The sequence below is a fragment of the Myodes glareolus genome, chromosome 23 (genome assembly GCF_982192425.1).
Source record: "Myodes glareolus chromosome 23, mMyoGla1.1, whole genome shotgun sequence".
NCBI classification, from domain to species: domain Eukaryota; kingdom Metazoa; phylum Chordata; class Mammalia; order Rodentia; family Cricetidae; genus Myodes; species Myodes glareolus.
This window is the reverse complement of record NC_142048.1, coordinates 3,108,010-3,126,918: the sequence shown is the minus strand read 5'-3', so window position 1 is coordinate 3,126,918 and position 18,909 is coordinate 3,108,010. Positions and strand designations below refer to the sequence as shown.

The window sequence follows — 18,909 nt, the reverse complement described above, 5'->3', positions numbered from 1 at the left end:
AAACAGGTCGTGGTAAGCCTCCGGTTCTGGTGTCGGGCTCGCTGATCCCTCTTCGCTCCAGGAGAGAGAGGGAAAGAAGGCGATCTGGGCCGTGCGTGTGTGCAGTATAGAGATTTCCTGATGCTCTAGGACGCCTAGTCAAGGACTCCCTGCTGCCACACTGACACGATAATCCTCTGGGACCAGGGCAAGGAAATGTTAAGAGCACGGAACGACACTCGGTCCCTTTAAATTCGATGAGTCCCGCCCATATGTCTCCGCCTCATCTAGAGAATGCTCCACCCTCCCATCCACAAGTGACTCCGACGGGAAGACAGTGGGGGCGAGGACGCAAGAGCGGCGGCACAACGGCACATGAGCAGTGAAATCCTCAGGGGGGCTGAGGCGCCTTCAGCCCATTACCAGGAGAAGGTGCGCATGCGCTACAGTACTTATTGGCTTCTGCGGAAGCCATGCCCCGCCCTCGAATCTTAAAGAGCTAGAAGCAGCTTCGGTTCTCAGGCTCTTTACTGGGCAGGAGTGCGCAGGCGCAGTGGGGAATTCTTCAGTCGGAAATAGTCGTCGCGTATTAAGTTGCTGCTCTGTGTCCCAGCAGAGGAAGCTAGAGTGCCGATCGTCCGATCAGCAATTTGCGCCTTACTAGATCCACTGGACGAGAAAAGTTTGTGAATAGGGAGTCCCGAGTTTTGGGAGACTCAGGCTTGCAGCGTAGGGGGACGGAGGAGGCTGGAGGGAGGTGAGTGAACCTCCCCGAGTCGCATTTTTTATTGATCCCTATTCGTTTTGGAGGACCCCGACCCAAATAACCACAGAGGGACACTAAGAGAAGTTTAGTGTTAGTATCTCACTATGCTGCTTTCTGACATGACCTCGTTTCTTCACCTTATTGAGGAGAAAACTGAGCTCAGTTTCGTCATAGCCCAGGTTTTCACTGCTTGTAAGTGAGGGGATTTGAACCCAGACTACTACCCGAACTCAGATTTTATTGCCTGGTGCAAGGGCCTGGGATTCTGGTGTTAATTTCTTGACAATAGCAATTATCCAAAACCTTAAGTTTCCCATTCTAACTATGCAAAGCTGAGTATACAGACCATGCCTAGTGTGTGTGTGCGCGCATATACATACATGCACTACATATCTATTTATCTATCTATCTATCTATCTAAAGAGATTTTCTTTTTGAGATAGGGTTTCTCTAACATAGCCCTGGCTGTCGTCGAATTTACTATGTAGACCAGGCTGGCCTCGAGCTCAAAGGGATCCCCCTTCTTCTCCCTCCTGAGTGCTGGGATTAAAGGTGTGCGCCACCGCGTCCAGCCTAACCAAGCCCCAGCCCCTAAGAAGAACTGATTTATTCCTGTATTGGGGGTGGGGGGCTTGCCATGGAGCGGACATGGAGGCCAGAGAACGTGGGTTCCTGGAATCAAATTTAGGGCGTCTGACTTGGTGTCAAGCTGAGCCACCTTGGGGACCCAAGAACTTTTGATAACTGTTGTCCTCTCTTCCTCCAGCTCCTACCATGGAGCCCACTCAGCTTTCAGATGACCTCATCCCAAACCAGCAGTCCCCTGCTCCTGAACTTGAGGATCCTGAGGACCCCAGAGACGAACCCCCAGACAGCTCAGACACTGTGGTCCTCAGTCTGTTCCCTTGCACCCCAGAGGCTGTGAATCCTGAATCAGCCAGTGCATCCTCATCACAGGGTGAGAACCATTCTGGGTTTTGGTGAGGGAGACTGGTGAGTTAAAGGTCAGCCTAGTCAGACAAGGTCACTTAGGGAGAATTGTGCTGGGGTAGGTAGAGAGCTAGCTGAGTTCTTTAGAGCACTTGATCTCTCAGAGGCTCTGGTTCAGTTCCCAGCATCCACAGATGGTTATACAGCCATGGTGACTCCACAGACTTCCTCTGGCCTTGGAGAACATCAGACACACACGTAGTACACATGCATTTATGCAGTCAAAACATACACATAAAATACACATAAACGAAAAGCTTTAATGAATTTTTAAATGTGTTGCTCTATGTGTGTGAATATTTTGCCTATGTGCATATGCGCCATGCACAGGCAGTGCCTGAGGGGCCAGAAGAGGGCGTCTGAATCTCTGGACCTGGAGTTGTAAATCCCCCCAGTGCAGATGGTACAGATCAAACCTGGGGCTCTTGAACCCCAGAGAGCCATTTCCACAGCATTTTTTTACATTTATTTATTTCATGTTTGTATGTACATGTGTGTGAACATGCCATGGCACACACATGGAGGATATAAGATCCTTTTCAGGATAATTCTCTCTTCTTACCTTGTGGGTCCTAGGGATGGAACTCAGGTCAACTCAACAACAGGCACCTTTATCAGCTGAGCCATCTTTCTGGCCTCCACATTATGTTCAAGACAGGTCTTTGCCTGAATCTGAAGCTCACTGACTGAGCTCTACCTGCCGGTCAGTGAGCTCTGGGACTCTGCCTGTCTTTGCCCTCCAATGCTTCCAAACAGCCATGGTTCACGCCTTTGATCCCAGTACCATAAAGGCAGAAGCAGGCAAATCTGTGAGCTTGAGGCCAACCTGGTCTACATAGTGAATTGTAGGTTGTGGGCCAGCCTTGGTTACATAGTAAATGTTTCAATTTTTTTTGTGTGTATTTTGTGTGTATATGTGAATATATAATATATAGTATACATAATTATATAATATAGTGTATAGGTGTATATGTAAATATATACACATGCATACACACACACACACACACATATGTATATGAGAAAGAGACAGGGTCTCTCTATTTAGACTTCTGGCTGTCCTGAAACTTGTTGTAGAGACTAGGCTGGCCTCAAACACAGAGATCCACCTGCCTCTGCCTCCTGAGTACAGGGATCAAGTGCCTGCCGCACCACGCCTGGCCATTTTGCACATTTCTTTTTTTGTTTTGTTTTTTGAGGCAGGGTTTCTCTGTGGCTTTGGAGCCTGTCCTGAACTCACTCTGTAGACTGCCCTGGCCTCGAACTCACAGAGATCCACCAGTCCCGAGTGCTGGAATTAAAGGCGTGCGCCACCACTGCCCGGCTTGTACATTTCTTTAGTGTGGCAGAATACATACAACATTGACTATTTGGACACAATTTAGTTACCTTTGGCTCTTTTACCAGCCTGTGCCACCATCACTCCTGTCTGTTCCAGAGTACTGCCATCACTGCAGTAGAGGAGCTCGCCCTCCTGCTCCCCAGGCCAGGCAGCTCTGATTTGTCTCATCTCTGGTAATTGCCTTTTCACATCGTTCTGCTTGATAAATGCCCCTGAGATGGGCCAACATCTTGAACTCATGATTGACCCAAGTTGTGGTATGGGTCAGTTCTTCATTGCTCTTTATGATAGCATACAATCCCAGTAGGTGGGTGAACCACATTTTGTTGATCTGTTTATCTATGGGCAAACTTTTGGGTGTTTTCTTTTTTCTTTTTAAATTGTGTGTGTGTGCATACGCACACTGGTGCTGACAGAAACCAGAAGACATTACTGGAACTGGAGTTACAGGTGGCTGTGAGCTGTAGTGTGGGTGCTAGGAACTGAACTCCAGTTCTTTGCCAGAACCAGCACTCTCAGTTACTAAGCCAGTTCTCTGCCCCACCCAGTTTCCTTTGTGCTGTTGGGAATTGTATTGCTTTGAACACAGAGTTTTCTTTTGACCTTGGCTGTCTGAGTACTTTGGAGGTAGAAACAGAAAGATTTGAAATTCGGGTTATCCTCAGCTACAGAGAACCTAGGCTACATAAGACCTTATCTCAAAAGCCAGGAAGGCACCCACAGAGATGAATGGGTCAGGTAATACGACTCTGCAAACACAGGGGCCTGAGTTCAATTCCATGCAGCCAGAGAGAAAGCAGTGTAGTGAAACACACTTGCAGTTCCATCACTGAGGAGGTGGAGACAGGAAGGTCCCAGGACCCGATGGACAGCAAGCCTAGCCCAAATGGTGAGCCCCAAGCCTGGCTCAAAAGGCAAGGTGGACAGCTTCTGAGGAGTACACCTGAGGTTGCCTTGTTGTCTCCCCTCTTAACCCCCTCCCCCACAGAGTTGGTCCCTCTCTCTCTCTTCCTCTATTTCCTTACTTGGATGTCCTGAGCCCAGGCTTCCTAGTAGTCCTTAAACACATCTAATTTGATGTCACACCAGGACCTGTGTCCTTCCCAGTGCTTGCTGGGATTCAGGGAATCATCTGAGAGTCACCTGCTCTAACCGTCCTGTCAGAACAGACTTGCTGCCTGTCCTGTCTTCCTACCACCTTCTGCCTGCTTTTTTTCTTTTCTTCTTTCTTTTTGTGGCAGGATCTCACTGTGTAGCCCAGGATGGCCTCAAACGTATGCTTTCTCTCTTGCCTCTACCTCCTCAGGATTGGAGTTATGGGTGTGCACCCCTCAAATCTATTTGTTTTATGGTTTTATGGTCTTTCCTTCTTTCTCCCCCTCTCTGTTTTTTTTGTTTTGTTTTGTTTTGTTTTGGGGTTTTTTGAGACAGGGTTTCTATGTGTAGCCTTGGTTATCCTGGAACTCACTCTGTAGAGGCCCATGCTAGCCTCAAACTCACAGAGATCTACCTGCATCTGCCTCGGAGTGCTGGGATCAAAAGGCGTATGCTGCCACTGCCCAGCCTCCTTCTGTTTCTTTAACATAGGGTTTTACTCTATAGTCCCAACTGACCTGGAATTCACTATATAGCCCAAGCTGACCTGGGACTTGCGATTGTGCCCCGCCTCCTGAATAGCTGGGAAAGCCGGCCTGTACCACTTAGGCCTTGCTCCTTTAAAAAGGTGATTGTATTTACCATTGGCATCTGTGTGGATGTGGACATGCACATGGTAAGCACAGGGGTGGCCTCTTTAAGAGTAGAGCCTGCAGCATATGTCTGGACACCCTGAGACAAGCACCTCCTCTCCCTGCAGGCAGCTTCTTGAAGCACTCAACAACCCTTACAAACCGGCAGCGTGGGAATGAAGTCTCAGCTCTGCCAGCCACCCTGGATTGTGAGTAGAACTCAAGGAGGGGTGGGGCGGGGCTAAAGGATTCCTTACAAACTTGGCGTGGAACCCCACGGCCCAGCATTTTGGAGGTGGAGGCAGGTGGTCAGAAGTTCAAGGTCTTCCCTGGCTACTTACGAGTTGGAGGCTGACATACACAAAGACATGTACAAAACTCTCCAGCATGTACAAAACTCTGAGTTCATCTCAAGCTCCTCGTAAACAGAATAGCAGCACATACCCATCACCCAGTGCGCAGGAGGATCAGCAGTTCCTGGTCATTCTCAGCTACATAGCAAGTTGCAGGCCAGCCTGGGCTACATGAGACCCTCTCTCAAAAACAAACAAACAAAAATATGGGATCAGTTTTGAACAGGGTAAACTGAGGCGTGGGAGGGGGTAGAATGGGTGAGCATTGTCCGTCCACCAGCTTGAACAGGGTAAACTGAGGCCTGGGGAGGGGTAGAATGGGTGGGCACTGTCCGTCCACCACTTGAACAGGGTAAACTGAGGCCTGGGGAGGGGTAGAATGGGTGAGCACTGTGCTTGTCTCTGGCCCCAGCACTGTCCGTCCACCAGCTTGCAGCACAAGGGGAACTGAGCCAACTGAAGGACCATCTCCGGAAGGGTGCGTGTCCTGTGTGTGCTGGCGTGCACATGCCTGTTTGGTAGGGAAACTTCTGTGTGAGTGATTTGTGTGTTCGTGTATGTTCTGTATATGTTCTCCTTCATGTGACCCCCGAACCCTGCCCACTCTACTCAGGAGAGCAGGCAATCTTACCATCCCCCATCCCATATCCCTTCCCATATCAGGTGACAACCTGATCAACAAACCAGATGAACATGGCTTCACTCCCCTCATCTGGGCCTCAGCCTTTGGAGAAATTGAGACAGTTCGCTTCCTGCTAGATTGGGTATGTCCTGGGGGTGCAAGGACAGACTGGGGTTTCAGCTTCTGAAGCTGCTGCCTTTGAGATAGGCTGCCCTCCTTGGAGAACCTGAGATTTCAGGGACTCAATCACTACCTTTTCTGCTTTCGTAGGGTGCTGACCCCCACATCCTGGCCAAGGAGAGGGAGAGTGCCCTGTCGCTTGCCAGCATGGGTGGCTACACGGACATTGTGAGGTTGTTGCTTGATCGTGACGTGGACATCAACATCTATGACTGGGTGAGGCACTGGCAGCTGGGATCTATCATCGCCCCCTGGCTTCCGTTCCTGCTCACGGATGAGCCCCTGTGAGATGCTCTGCCTGCCCTGGGTTCTGGGAACATGGGACAACTCTCACCACACCTGATAGAGCTCCCAGTGTCTGGGAGACAGATGCACAAAGAGGATAGTAGAGCCTTAACAGGAGGCTGGCCAGCAGCTGCAAGAGCCCCAAAGCAGCTGAGAAAGTCAGGGAGGGCTGTTGGGAAGAATGGGCATCTAATAGACACAGACAGGAAGTGGGCTGCATGGGCAGCCAGAGGGCCGGGCAGAGCTAGTGTTGGTTCTCACCTAGTCCTATCCCACAGAATGGAGGGACGCCACTACTCTACGCGGTGCGTGGGAACCATGTGAAGTGTGTAGAGGCCTTGCTGGGTGAGTAGGAGACCCCTTAGGAGCCCTGGAGTCCTAGGGTAGACAAGAGAAGGCAAATGATGTGCAGCTTCTGTGTTGGATCTAGTCAGCCATGTACCCCCTCCCATGCCCCAGAGACTCCAAGTCCTGTTCTTTGGGTAGAGAAGCACGTTGGTCTTGCCACTGCCCGAGGTCACATGGACAAAGAGCATACTGCAGAGCATGGTGGGGCACCTCAGTCCTGCAGTCCCCAAGCCCTGTGCCCAATGCCTGTTCTGCTTTGCAGCCCGGGGTGCTGACCTCACCACAGAGGCCGACTCTGGCTACACCCCAATGGACCTCGCAGTGGCCCTGGGATTCCGCAAAGGTGGGCTTGAATACTGGGGTGGGCTGAGGGCCCATGTGTGGGATGGCCACAGAGGGGTAAATAGGACACTCCCTGAGGCTGCCAGGTGGTGCCCCTTAGCACCTCAGGCAGGCCCAGTGGCTCTTGGCTTTTTGGGCTGTGCTAGGGACATCAGCTCATGATAAGGATGGAAGCCACTCTACGGTACACACAAGACACTCGGAGATGCTAATAGCCCCAGTGTAAGTGTAGATCTTAGTTCTCCCTGCCAGACACACCCTGCCTTGTGGTACTGGGGAGGGGCACTTTGCTGAGGCCACCCCAAACTTCTATTTCTGTTGCTATAACAGAATACAAGAGATAGGGGTTTTGTTTTTTTAAGTTTTATTTGGATTTATGGTTCTGAAGGCTGGGAAAGCTACAGTTGTGTGGTCACACTGGCTGAGGGTCTGGTATTGCTCTGACTCAGTGGATAGCAGGGCAGTGGAGAACAGGCCTCTTCTTAAAACAGCCCCAAGGTAGCTGCACCCCCCCCCCCCTGCTGGAACGGTGAAGGGTCACCTCCTGGTGGCTACACTCCTGCTCACAAGGCCTCCAGCCCTGTCTCCTGCTCACCCTGCTCCCACCTCCTCCCACAGTGCAGCCCTGTCTCCTGCTCACAAGGCCTCCAGCCCTGTCTCCTGCTCACCCTGCTCCCACTCCTCCCACAGTGCAGCCCTGTCTCCTGCTCACACCTGCTCCCACCTCCTCCCACAGTGCAACAGGTGATGGAGAGCCACATCCTCAGACTGTTCCAGAGCGCTCTGAGGCCTGCGGACCCAGAGTGAAGATGGCTGCCCACAACTGGCTTGAGGCAGCTCCGGACAGTGGTGGGAAGGTATCCTCCCCAACAGGAACCAATAAATCTGTGCAGAAGTTGAAGGGCTTCTGATGCCTCCCAGGGGTCTTCCTGGAGGTGGCGCCAATAGCTTTCACAGTACTTTTTCACCCAGCACCCGCAGGTGGTAGATGACCACACGACCAAAAAAGTCTGTGGTGTCCTCAAAGGTCAGCTTCAGTCGGTCCACCTCCACAGTAGGAATGGAGAAGGTGTGGCCTCTTGTGGTCAAGGAAATGGTGACTGTTTCTGACCCAACAGGCCCCACCTTCCCAGTTCAGACACCACCCCTTGCCCCCACCACACACATGGTTTCTCTGTTAACAGCCCTAGCTGTCCTGGAACTAGCTCTGTGACCAGGCTGGCCTTGAACTCAGAGATCCACCTGTCTCTGCCTCCAAGTACTGGGATTAAAGGCATGTGCCACCACTGCCTAGCATCCCCTGCCTTTTTTTGGACACTGGTTCCTAGGTAGCCTGGGCTGGCCTCAAACTCGCTGTAGCAGAGGATGACTTTGCACTCCTGACTCTCCTGCTTTTACCTGCAGAGCACTAAAGTTCCTTGCAATGGCTCCTGCTCATATGTAGGAGGCACAGTATGGTTATGTGACAGGCTGGGCCCAGTGCTTGCACCACCACACCATACATGCATACTACACCAACGCTTTCAGAAGACGAGGTCCCTCACACCCCAGACCAAGCAGGATATTTGAAGGGCGTTGGTGTCCTCAGGGTAGAAGTCCACAATCTTACTGAGGGTGTCCCCACCCTGTGAACCTGCAGTGCAGAAAGAGGCTGAGAATCCAGAGAACCCTTTGACCCCCACCTCTTGCGACCTTCCAGTACCTTCCAGGCAGCTGTGGCGACTGGAGAAGCCGCCCTGGAACTGCACCTGCAGCTGTGTGATGTGAACACGATGGGGAAACTCGAGTGTCACCCACTGGGAGGGGCCCTGGAAGCAGATGAGTAACTGCAGGGTCAAGTTCCACGGCTACAGCCTGGCCAGGAGAGTGTACGCACGCAGTCCTTTCTAGGTCTCCCCAAAATTCTCAAGGCACCCTGCCCGCAGAATCTGTTTCACACTTGTGATGGAGGGACGTGGAAGCGCCTCACCTGGTCGGAGTTCCAGCATGTTTCCTCATCCTCGTCAAAAAGATATTTCTTCCCAAATTGCCGGCTATTGCGATTAAGCACAGAACTCACCCTGCGGGGCAGGAGCAAGGCTAGGCCACTGGCTTTCACCGGAGCCACCCTCCAGGCCAGCCAGGGACGCGGCCGCCTGGCTCCACCCTCAGCCTGCCCCTAACCGACACCAGATCGGGACTCCCAGCTATCTCCCACCTGGCCTTTGTCCACCACGACTCAGCTCCCAGTTCATCTGCCCCCTCCCAGAGTTCCACAGACTCTGAGCCTCACCTGCTCACGGTCTCGGGGCAAATCAAAGACTGGCTCATCGCGAGTTTGAACCCAGGCGCAGTCACTCCCCACTTGACCCAGCCGCCGGTCCTCCCCGATCACCTCTACATGACACGGCGGGCGACCAGGGAACCGGAGAGAAACAGAAGCAGCTTCCTAAATTTTATAGCCTCGCCCGAGACCGTCTGCAGTAGTGCGAACCGAACACCAAGACCCGGAAACGCGTGCGAACGGCGCACGCGCAGCGCAGTACAGACCCCGCCTCATCCGCTGGGCCGGGCCGGGATTTGTAGTGTTTTTTGCTTTGCCTCTTAAAGAAGCCGCACCCTGAAGTTTCTGATTCCTTGGCGCTGGAGGGAAAATGCAAACCGTGTCCTTCGTATTAACAAACAGTTCTCATAGCCTTCCTGTTACCGTGTCTTCTGCGGAGGGCCTCCCTCGCCGCAGAGGCCATGCAGCTTTCCTCAGCAGGGCTTAGTGGGCTCCTGCAGTCCCTCTGGAGGCTGCTTGACAGGATTGCATGTTTCACGCCAACACGAAAATTTTAGCAAGCTCTGTCTCAAAAAAAAAAAAAAAAAAAATTAACACACACACACACACACGTGAGAGAGAGATAATATATATAATGTATATCCTTAATTTATTTTGTGTGTATGAGTGTTCTGTCTGCATGTATGTCCCTGTATCACATGTTTGCTTGGTGGTTGAGTGAGACTCCATTTGAGTGCTGAGGCTCGAACCCAACTGAATCAACTCTTAAGCCCTTAAATATGCTTTTTTGAGACAGGGTCTTCTTGTGTAAAGTTGCCTGCTTGGAACTTGCTATTCAGATAATGATCGCATAAAACACCCTCCCAGAAATCTTCCTCTGCCTCTTGAGCCCTGGGATTAAAGGTGTGCACCACCACACTCCTCTCTGGTATTTAAATTTTGTTGTTTTGTTTTGCTTTTGTTTTTCAAGACTGAGTTTCTCTGTAGCTTTGGAGGCTGTCTAGCTCTGTAGACCAGGCTGGCCTTGAACTCACAGAGATCTGCCTGCCTCCCAAGTGCTGGAATGAAATGTGTGTGCCTGTGCCACCACTGCCCGGTTTAAGCATATTTCTTAATTAAAAACATTTTATTGCTATTACTGGGTGGCAATAGTGCACGCCTTTCTTCCCAGCACTTGGGAGGCAGAGGCAGGCAGATCTTAGAGTTTGAGATCAGCCAGGTCTACAGAGTGAGTTCCAGGAAAGCCAGGACTACACAGAGAAACCGTCTCCAAAAACAAAACAAATAAATAAAAAGAAATTTTATTTAATGTATATTAAGTTTTTTCTTGAATGTTTGTCTACCATAGATGTCTGGTACTGTTAGGAATTGGTTTTCTCCTTACCCTGGGCCCTTGGGACTGAGCTTGAGTCGCTGGGCTCCACTGAGGGGATAGTTCAACCGCGGCGGAAGGGCCAGGAAGTGCATTGAGCTTCCCTGAGTCAGCCTCTTCGCCAAAGGAATTAAATCTCTCAGCAAATGCTGTCCTAATACCTTGTGGAAGATTTGTTCAAAGAGCCAGCATGAGGTGGGTTTTTTGTTTTGTTTTTGTTTTTTGAGACAGGATTTCACCATAGTTTTAGAGCCTGTCCTGGAACTAACTCTTGTAGACCAGGCTGGCCTAGAACTCACAGAGATCCATCTGTCTCTGCCTCCCGAGTGCTGGGATTAAAGGCGTGCGCCACCACCGCCCAGCATGAGGTAGGTTTTATAAAATGAACAGGAGTTTGTCCCAATGGGGACACAACCAAACCAAACACAGACACCCAAACCTCATGGTTTCAGGGATGAGCCACAGGGACAAACAATCTGAGGAAGCAGGGACCCTTCCTGATGGAAGGGCTTTCTGGGAGGGACCATGTGGTGGGAAAGAGTTTCAGGCCAGGATTAGAAAAGTAAAAGCATAGAATCAGGTGACAGACCCATGGAGCCACTTCCCACTGGGTAGAACAGCTCTGGGGAGAGAGTGGAACCCCCACCTCTCTGAATGAATGTTCCCAAGTCAGAGCTGTCCCTGGGGTTGAATGGTCTCTAATCTTTCCTCTTTCTACTAGGGCCAGAAGGATTTCTGGGCATCCACTAGTGTCTCCCCAAGTCCACCCCAGGAAGCAAGGCTGGCAGAGGAACTGGGTCACCATCAGGAGGGCTGCCATGCTAGCTTGTAACTGCTAGAACTTCCTTGCCAGGACTTCAGTTTTGGGTCCTGGCCATCCAGACCCAGCTTAGCCCTCCAAGCTCTATGGAGGAAGCATGTGTAGTTAAAAGTTTGGCTGTGTAATCTCAGACAAACATTTGACCTCTGAACTCAGCTTCCTGTCTGTGAAAAGCAGGCTGTTTGGGTTGACACCTAGCAACAATAACATGAGACACTGGAGCTCATAGACAAGGTCTGTCTTCAGGGACAGACTCATCGTTACCCTCCACATGACTGCCTGGTGTCACTTCTGAATACAAAAACGTGTCCCCAGTGCCAGAAGAGACTACATACAGGCCCAGCCTTCCTTGATCACTTCTGGGCCTGGCATGAAGCTGCCTGGGCCCCTGGGACTTGGCCAGCTCCCTACCCTCTTCCTGTCTCCTCACTCCACTGGCGCCTGGGCATGAAAGAACCTCCTGTTTCACCAGGGAATTAGTAGTTCTGAGTTCCCAGCGAGGCAGCCAACATGGTCCATTCATCCGCCTAAGTTAGGGAGCCTGAGCTCTGCCTCCTTCCCACCACTCTCCAGGCTCTGAGGCAGGGCGGGTGCCATAGGGACTGGATCTGTCTAGGCATTCTCTCTATCACCATTAATTTTCCTGTTTGTTTCGAGACAGGGTCTCACTATGTAACTCTGCCTGTCCTGTAACTTACTCTGTACACCAAGCTGGCTTAGAACTCTCAGAGGTCTGCCTGCCTCTGCCTCCCAAGTGTTTGGATTAAAGACATGCACCAATATGCCTGGGTTTCCTTGTGTGTGTGTGTGTGTGTGTGTGTGTGTGTGTGTGTGTGTGTGTGTGTAAGTCAGGGTTGCTGGGCTCAAATTCATTATGCAGTCAAGAATACTCTTAAACTCCTAGTCCTTCCCAGGTGGCTGGTGGCATTGTGTGTGACTGTACACATAGGACCTTGGCTGTATTCCTGGACAATTAGAGGGATTGCCCCAAGACCTGACTGTCCAGGAGCTTCTTGCCACTCATGTGGCCTCTGGGCCACTTATCTGTCCTTCACCTCACCCCCTGATGGCAGCCCCAGAGTGCCTGAGACAGAAAGGCCTTCCAGACTGGAGTGGGGACTCTCTGGACCCCAGAGTGGGCCTATAAATAGCTCTTTGAGTCTTTCAGATTCCCAGGCCAGGTTCCCTCGCTCAAAGCCCCAGCAACAGCAGGTCTGGGCCCCGGGCCAGTCCCTCTCTTTTCAGTCCTGGCAGCAGCCCAGGGATGGAGTTGGTGAGGAGCCGAAGGGTCAGCTTGGCTCTGGGGCTACAGACCAGATCCATGTAACTTCAGTGAGGGCATCCCAATTCCCTGAGCCTGTTTCCCCCAACAAACTCCAAAATGAGAAGCAACAAGATGGTAGCCCTGCTGGGTATGGTGAAGTATATCTCATCCCAGCACTCAGGTGCTGGAGGCAGGAGAAGCAGGGACCAAAGTCATCCTTAGCTGCTTAATGAGCTGCAGGTCAGCAATACAAAACAGTAACACATACACACAATATACATATACACACATGCATGCACGCATGCACGCGTGCATACACACACACACTTCCTATTTCCTTCTAGCAATCCGTGGAGAGTACTCATGCTCTCTTCTGAGATGAGTGAACTGAGGGGAAGTAGGGCTGAGACGGCCACTTCAGAGTTGCAGCATTAGAAGTGGTAAAGACAGCAGATCCTTTCCCTCAATCATTCATTCTGTATATCTTTTTTGTTTATTTGCTCATTTGTTTGTTTTGGTTTCTGAAACAGGGTTTCTCTGTGTAGCCCTGACTGTCTTGGAACTCACGCTGTACACCAGGCTGGCCTCGAACTCAGAGATTCACTTGTCTCTGCCTCCCAAGTGCTGGTATTAAAGGTGTATGTCACCACACCCAGCCAGTACATCTTTTTTTTTAATCAGTCAGTAGCATCTTCTGCTGCCACCACCCCATTGTTATTACTAATGTTATAAGCTAAAGGAACTGAGAAAGCTGTTACTTTGTGTCAAGAATTTATTCCTACTTTCCATTCCTGTTCCAGACTATAATCTAATTTAGCATTTCATAGTTTGCATTTAGTATATCTTTTTATTGCCTATATTTATTTGTGGTTTTGTGGCCGGGGGTTGCACTCAAATACTATGTGGAGGTCAGAAAATAACTTGCAGGAATCTGTTGTGGAAAATTGTTTTTACTAGGTAAATATTTATTACATTTGTTTATGCTGCAGAGTATTTAACTATATAGAGGTGTGGTATATTTGTTTGTGCTGCATTTTTTGACTCTTTTTGATATTTATTGAGCTGTACATTTTTCTCTGCTCCACTCCCTGTCTCTCCACTCCCCCCTTCAATCCCCATGCTCCCAATTTACTCAGGAGATCTTGTCTTTTTCTACTTTCTTCTTCCCATGTAGATTAGATCTATGTATGTCTCTCTTAGTGTCCACATTGTTGTCTAAGTTCTCTGGGATTGTGGTTTGTAGGCTGACTTTCTTTGCTTTATGTTTAATAACCACCTATGAGTGAGTACATGTAACAATTGTCTTTCTGTGTCTGGGTTACCTCACTCAAAATAATGTTTTCTAGCTCCATCCATTTTCCTGCAAAATTCAAGCTGTCATTATTTTTTTCTGCTGTGTAGTACTCCATTGTGTAAATGTGCCACATTTTTCTTATCCATTCTTCGATCGAGGGGTATTTAGATTGTTTCCAGGTTCTGGCTATGGCAAAAAAGCTGCTATGAACATTGCTGAGCACATGTCCTTGTGGCACAATTAAGCTTCCTTTGGATATATACCCAAAAGTAGTATTACTGGTTCTTGAGGAAGGTTGTTTCCTAATTTTCTGAGAAATCACCACACTGACATCCAAAGGGGTTGAACCAGCTTGCATTCCCACCAGCAATGCAGAAGTGTTCCCTTTTCCCCATAACCTCTCCAGCATAAGTTGTCATCAGTGTTTTTGATCTTGGCCATTCTTACAGGTGTAAGATGGAATCTCAGAGGTGTTTTGATTTGCATTTCTCTGATGACTAAGGCTGTTGAACATTTCCTTAAGTGTCTTTCAGCCATTTTAGATTCCTCTGTTGAGAGTTCTCTGGTTTCTTTTTTTATTGGATTATGTGTTCTTTTGGTGTCCAATTTCTTGAGTTCTTTGTATATTTTGGAGATCAGAACTCTGTCTAATGTGGGGTTAGTGAAGATCTTTTCCCATTCCGTAGGCTGTCGTTTTGTCTTGTTGACCATGTCCTTTGCTTTACAGAAGCTTTTCAGTTTCAGGAGATCTCATTTATTAATTGTTTCTCTCAGTGTCTGTGCTGCTGGGGTTATATTTAGGAAGTGATTCCCTGTGCCAATGCATTCAAGTGTACTTCCCACTTTCTCTTCTATACGGTTCAGTGTGACTGGCTTTATGTTGAGGTCTTTGATCCATTTGTACTTGAATTTTGTGCATGGTGGTAGATATGGGTCTATTTTCATTTTTCTACATGTTGATATCCAGTTATGCCAGCACCACTTATTAAATGTACTTTCTTTTTTCCATTTGATATTTTTTGCTTCTTTATCAAAGATCAGGTGTTTGAAGATGTGTGGATTGATATCTGGATCTTCTATTTGTTTCCATTGGTTCTCCTGTCTGTTCTTATGCCAGTACCAGGCTGTTTTCAGTACTGTAGCTCTGTAGTAGAGTTTGAAGTCAGGGATTGTGATGCCTCCAGAAGTACTTTTATTGCCCAGGATTGTTTTGGCTATCCCGGTTTATTTTTTTGTTTGTTTGTTTTTGCCTTTCCAAATGAAGTTGAGTACTGTTTTTTGAGGTCTTTGAAGAATTTTGCTGGAATTTTGATGGGCATTGCGTTGAAGCTAGTACATATTTTTTAAGAACTTGTTTTTGGGGGCTGGAGAGATGGTTCAACAGTTAAGAGCACTGACTGAGCTACACCTTTAGTCCTTTACCTTTTTTTTCCATCTTTTAAAGATTTGTTTATTTTAATGTGCATTGGTGTTTTACCTGCATGTATGTCTGTGTGAGAATGCCAGATCCTTGAAACTGGAGTTACAGACAGTTGTGAGCAGCCATGTGGGTGCTGGGAATTGAACTTGGTTCCTCTGGTAGAGCAGTCAGTGCTCTCAATCCTGAGTGGTCTCTCCAGCCCTTCAAAAATTATTTTCAAGACAGGGTTTCTCGGTATAGCCATACTGTCCTAGAACTCTCTCTGTAGACCAGGCTGGCCTCTAACTCAGAGAACCGCCTGTCTCTCCTGAGTGCTGGGCTGTGTGACACCACTACCACCTGGCATAACTCTTTCTTCTTGCTCTTGTTTAAGACTGGATCTTACTTTAACTGAGTCTAGCTTGGAAATTACTTTGTAGCCCAGGCTGTCCTAAAACTAATGACAATTCCGGAAGCCTATACAGCACAAGAATAATAGTTGCAAGCCATCATGTCCAGTCTCTATGGTGACAAATTCAGAGGATATGTAATTTGCTCTGATGGGAGTGGCATTGCGCAGGTTGTGGGGTACAGGGAGTGAGGGCATGGCTCTCCTTGATTTGATTGTCAACTTAATAGGATCTAGACTCACTAAGAAAATGTTTCCCTAAGGAAACAAACTTCTGGACATGCAGGAATACTTACATTAGTTAACTGACTGGGAAGATCCGTTCTGGATGTCTTTATGTAGGTTTGGTCAGGTGTTGTATCAGAGCCATCAGACAAGTAGTTAGTGCAGTGTGTGGGAGTGTCCGGTGGAAATTGACCACATCACAGTACATCCAAACCACCATACCCCGGACCATGCTCATTGGTTAGGTAATATTGCTTTTTATTGGAGGGATGCATGCATGCTGTGAGTGAATGTGGAGGTCAGAGGGTGTCCTGCAGGGGTGCATGCGTGCCCTGAGTGAATGTGGAGGTCAGAGGGCGACCTGCAGGGGTGCGTGCGTGCCCTGAGTGAATGTGGAGGTCAGAGGACGACCTGTAACACTCAGCTCACCAGGCTTGCCACTTTTACCTTCTGGGTCACCATCTTAACCTTAAATTTACCACTATGTTTTTAATTTTATGTCATTATTGTAAGAGAACTTTTTTCTGGGTGTTGATAATGCATGCGATTAATCCCAGCATTCGGGAGGCAGAGACAGGCGGATCTCTGTGAGTTCTAGGCCAACCTGATCTACAGAGTGAGTTCCAGTACAGTCAGGAACTCACAGAGAAATTTTGTCTTGAAGAACAAACAAACAAACAAAAACAAAACAAAAAAATAAAAAACCTTTTGTGCATGTGTGTGTGTGTGTGTGCGTCAGGGTGGAGGGAGGGTTGAGTTTGCTCTACATATTCAACCCTGTCTCAAGCGCAAACCAAACCAAGGATGGAGGGCTGAGCCCAGGGCTCTGTGGACAGAGTGCTTGCCTAGATGCACAAAGCCCCAGGTTCCATCCCCAGCACCAGTTAGCTATACCAGGCATAGTGGAGAGCACACCTGCAACCCCAGCATTCGGGGGGTGAAGCAGGAGGACCAGGAGTTCAAAGTCATTCCTATAGAGAAGTGAAAAGCCAGCCTCGGAACATAGCAAGTTCCAGGCAGGAGACCCTGCTTTGTTTTTTAAAGGAGGTGGCAGGCTCTGAGATACAGATAGTTACGAGCACTTGCTGCTCTTACAGAGGACTCAAGTCTGGTTCCCAGTGTCCTTGTACAGCAGTTCAAAACGGCCCATTCTGCCGGCTGCAGGTGCTCTGACTCCTGGCCTCTGTGGGCATTCATACACAGAGACACACACCCCACAGAAGTAAATCTTATGAACAAGGACAAAACAGTAGCAACGCTGATGTGGTGGTAACATTGTAACCCTTGCTCTGAAAGCAGAGATTAGGAGGGTCATTTGAAGTTCAAGTCTAACCTAGACTAAGTCATAGCCAGTCCATACCAGCAAGATTTACAGAGTGAGCCCGTCTGAAAGAGAACATTCAACAAGCAAACATGTAAAACCCTGCGGTCAGTAGATTAGTAGTTTTGCAGGGAGCTGGGCTTAAGGGCGTTTATATTATTTGAAAATGGTTGCCTCTTTTTGTTGTAACATACTTTCACTCCTTGAGAGAAAACCGCTTCCCCACAAGCAGCCATTCACAGCCCTGATCTGTTTCCTGTCTCCATGGGTTGGACTGTCCAGGGACCACACATATGTGTCCTTTTGTGCCTGCCTGTCCCTGACAGCTCAGTATCATCATTTCCAGGTTTATTGCTGTTGTGTGTAGAACTTTGTTTTGTTTTGTATTCTGAGACAGGATGTCTCTGTGTAGCTTTGGAACCTGTCCTAGAACTTGCTCTGTAGACCAGGCTGGCCTAAAACTCAGAGATCCACCTGCCTCTGCCTCCTGAGCACTGGGATTAAAGGCGTGCGCCACCACCACCTGGCATGTGTAGAATTTTTCATGGCTACATAATATTCCCCCACAGGGATCTAGATTTGTTCTGGTTTCTTTAGAGAGACAGTTTTGTAGTCCAGGCTAAACGTAAACTCAGGATCCCCTGCCTTAGCTATTGAGTCTGGTGCTGCTGGTGTGTCTGAGTGAAATCTAAAATCTGTGGGGTAGAGCAAATATCTGTGTGTGTGTGTGTGTGTGTGTGTGTGTCCGTGCTTGTGTGTGTGCATGTGTGCGCAGGGGTGTACATGTGAGTGTGAAGTTCATAGGAGTGTTTCTATTTCTCTCTGACTTATTTGTTTATCCATTCTTTTTTTTTTTTTTTGAGACATGCTTGTCATTTTGGCTAGACAAGTTGACCAGCAATGACCAGCAAAACACAGGACTCTGGGATGGGCAGTGGTGGTGCACACCTTTGATCCCAGCACTCTGGAGGCAGAGATAGGTGGGATTCTGAGTTTGAGGCCAGCCTGGCCTACAGAGAAAGTTCCAGGACAACCAGGGCCACATAGAGAAACCCTGTCTCAAACAAAGGAACAAATAATGCCCCCCAAAACAAAATAGAAAAAAGAAAGAAAAGAAAGGAAAAAAGAAAGAAAGACAGACAGACATGGGGATCCACTTGTGTCTGTCCTCTGAGCTGGTATAGGAATGCCACTGCACACGGCTTCTACATAGGGGCCAGGGTAGGTAGGCTCTCATGCTGGTGAAGCAGGCACTTCACCACTGAGCCATCTCCTGTAGTTCCTCTTCCCCCAAGCCCCACCTCATTTTTGAGGCTAGGGTCTCAGGTAGCCAAAGCGATCTCCAATCTGGTATGAAGCTGGGGATGACCTTGAACTGATCCTCCTGCCTCCTCTGCCTAAGTGCTGGAATACAGGGGAGCAACACCATACCATGCTGCTTTATGAGATGCCTGGATCAAACCCACGGATTCTTGCATGCTAGATACTGAGCCATATCCACAGCCCCTAAAATCAAGGGTTCCAGTCAAGCTGCACATATACTCCTGCCCAAAGTAGGAATATCCTAAACACATGGCCCTGGTATGCACGTTAAATGATAGGACCAAG

General features: G+C 48.9%; 2 protein-coding genes across 4 annotated transcripts; one reads left to right on the top strand and one right to left on the bottom strand.

The window, feature by feature from the left end:
- Nucleotides 1-10: 10 nt before the first annotated feature.
- On the top strand, nucleotides 11-7,835 carry Rfxank (regulatory factor X associated ankyrin containing protein). 3 transcript variants are annotated; one of them, XM_048427325.3, is made up of 9 exons: nucleotides 11-411; nucleotides 1,512-1,703; nucleotides 4,933-5,013; nucleotides 5,570-5,635; nucleotides 5,821-5,921; nucleotides 6,050-6,175; nucleotides 6,523-6,589; nucleotides 6,855-6,935; nucleotides 7,081-7,415. In XM_048427325.3, exons 2-9 carry the CDS (start codon nucleotides 1,520-1,522, stop codon nucleotides 7,158-7,160), a joined length of 786 nt encoding a protein of 261 aa, XP_048283282.1. In that variant the 5' UTR covers nucleotides 11-411; nucleotides 1,512-1,519; the 3' UTR covers nucleotides 7,161-7,415. The 3 variants fall into 3 exon arrangements, with proteins under 3 accessions (XP_048283282.1, XP_087757134.1, XP_048283281.1); XM_087901008.1 differs by lacking the exon at nucleotides 7,081-7,415 and adding an exon at nucleotides 7,671-7,835 and having other exon boundaries at nucleotides 15-411; XM_048427324.3 differs by lacking the exon at nucleotides 11-411 and adding an exon at nucleotides 500-736.
- On the bottom strand, nucleotides 7,282-9,455 carry Nr2c2ap (nuclear receptor 2C2 associated protein). The gene is made up of 5 exons (XM_087901010.1): nucleotides 9,207-9,455; nucleotides 8,904-8,994; nucleotides 8,637-8,742; nucleotides 8,500-8,567; nucleotides 7,282-8,005 (listed from the first exon to the last, which is right to left on the bottom strand). Exons 1-5 carry the CDS (start codon nucleotides 9,242-9,244, stop codon nucleotides 7,886-7,888), a joined length of 423 nt encoding a protein of 140 aa, XP_087757136.1. The 5' UTR covers nucleotides 9,245-9,455; the 3' UTR covers nucleotides 7,282-7,885.
- Nucleotides 9,456-18,909: the final 9,454 nt, after the last annotated feature.

Excerpts from the sequence above, each read along its gene's own strand:
- Rfxank (XM_048427325.3), top strand. The coding sequence starts at position 1,520 with ATGGAGCCCACTCAGCTTTCAGATGACCTCATCCCAAACCAGCAGTCC. Across the intron at positions 5,636-5,820 it reads GAAGGACCATCTCCGGAAGG|GTGACAACCTGATCAACAAA; the intron begins GTGCGTGTCCTG and ends TTCCCATATCAG. Across the intron at positions 6,176-6,522 it reads ACATCAACATCTATGACTGG|AATGGAGGGACGCCACTACT; the intron begins GTGAGGCACTGG and ends CCTATCCCACAG.
- Nr2c2ap (XM_087901010.1), bottom strand. The coding sequence starts at position 9,244 with ATGAGCCAGTCTTTGATTTGCCCCGAGACCGTGAGCAG. Across the intron at positions 8,743-8,903 it reads CATGCTGGAACTCCGACCAG|GGCCCCTCCCAGTGGGTGAC; the intron begins GTGAGGCGCTTC and ends ATCTGCTTCCAG. Across the intron at positions 8,568-8,636 it reads TCGCCACAGCTGCCTGGAAG|GTTCACAGGGTGGGGACACC; the intron begins GTACTGGAAGGT and ends TCTGCACTGCAG.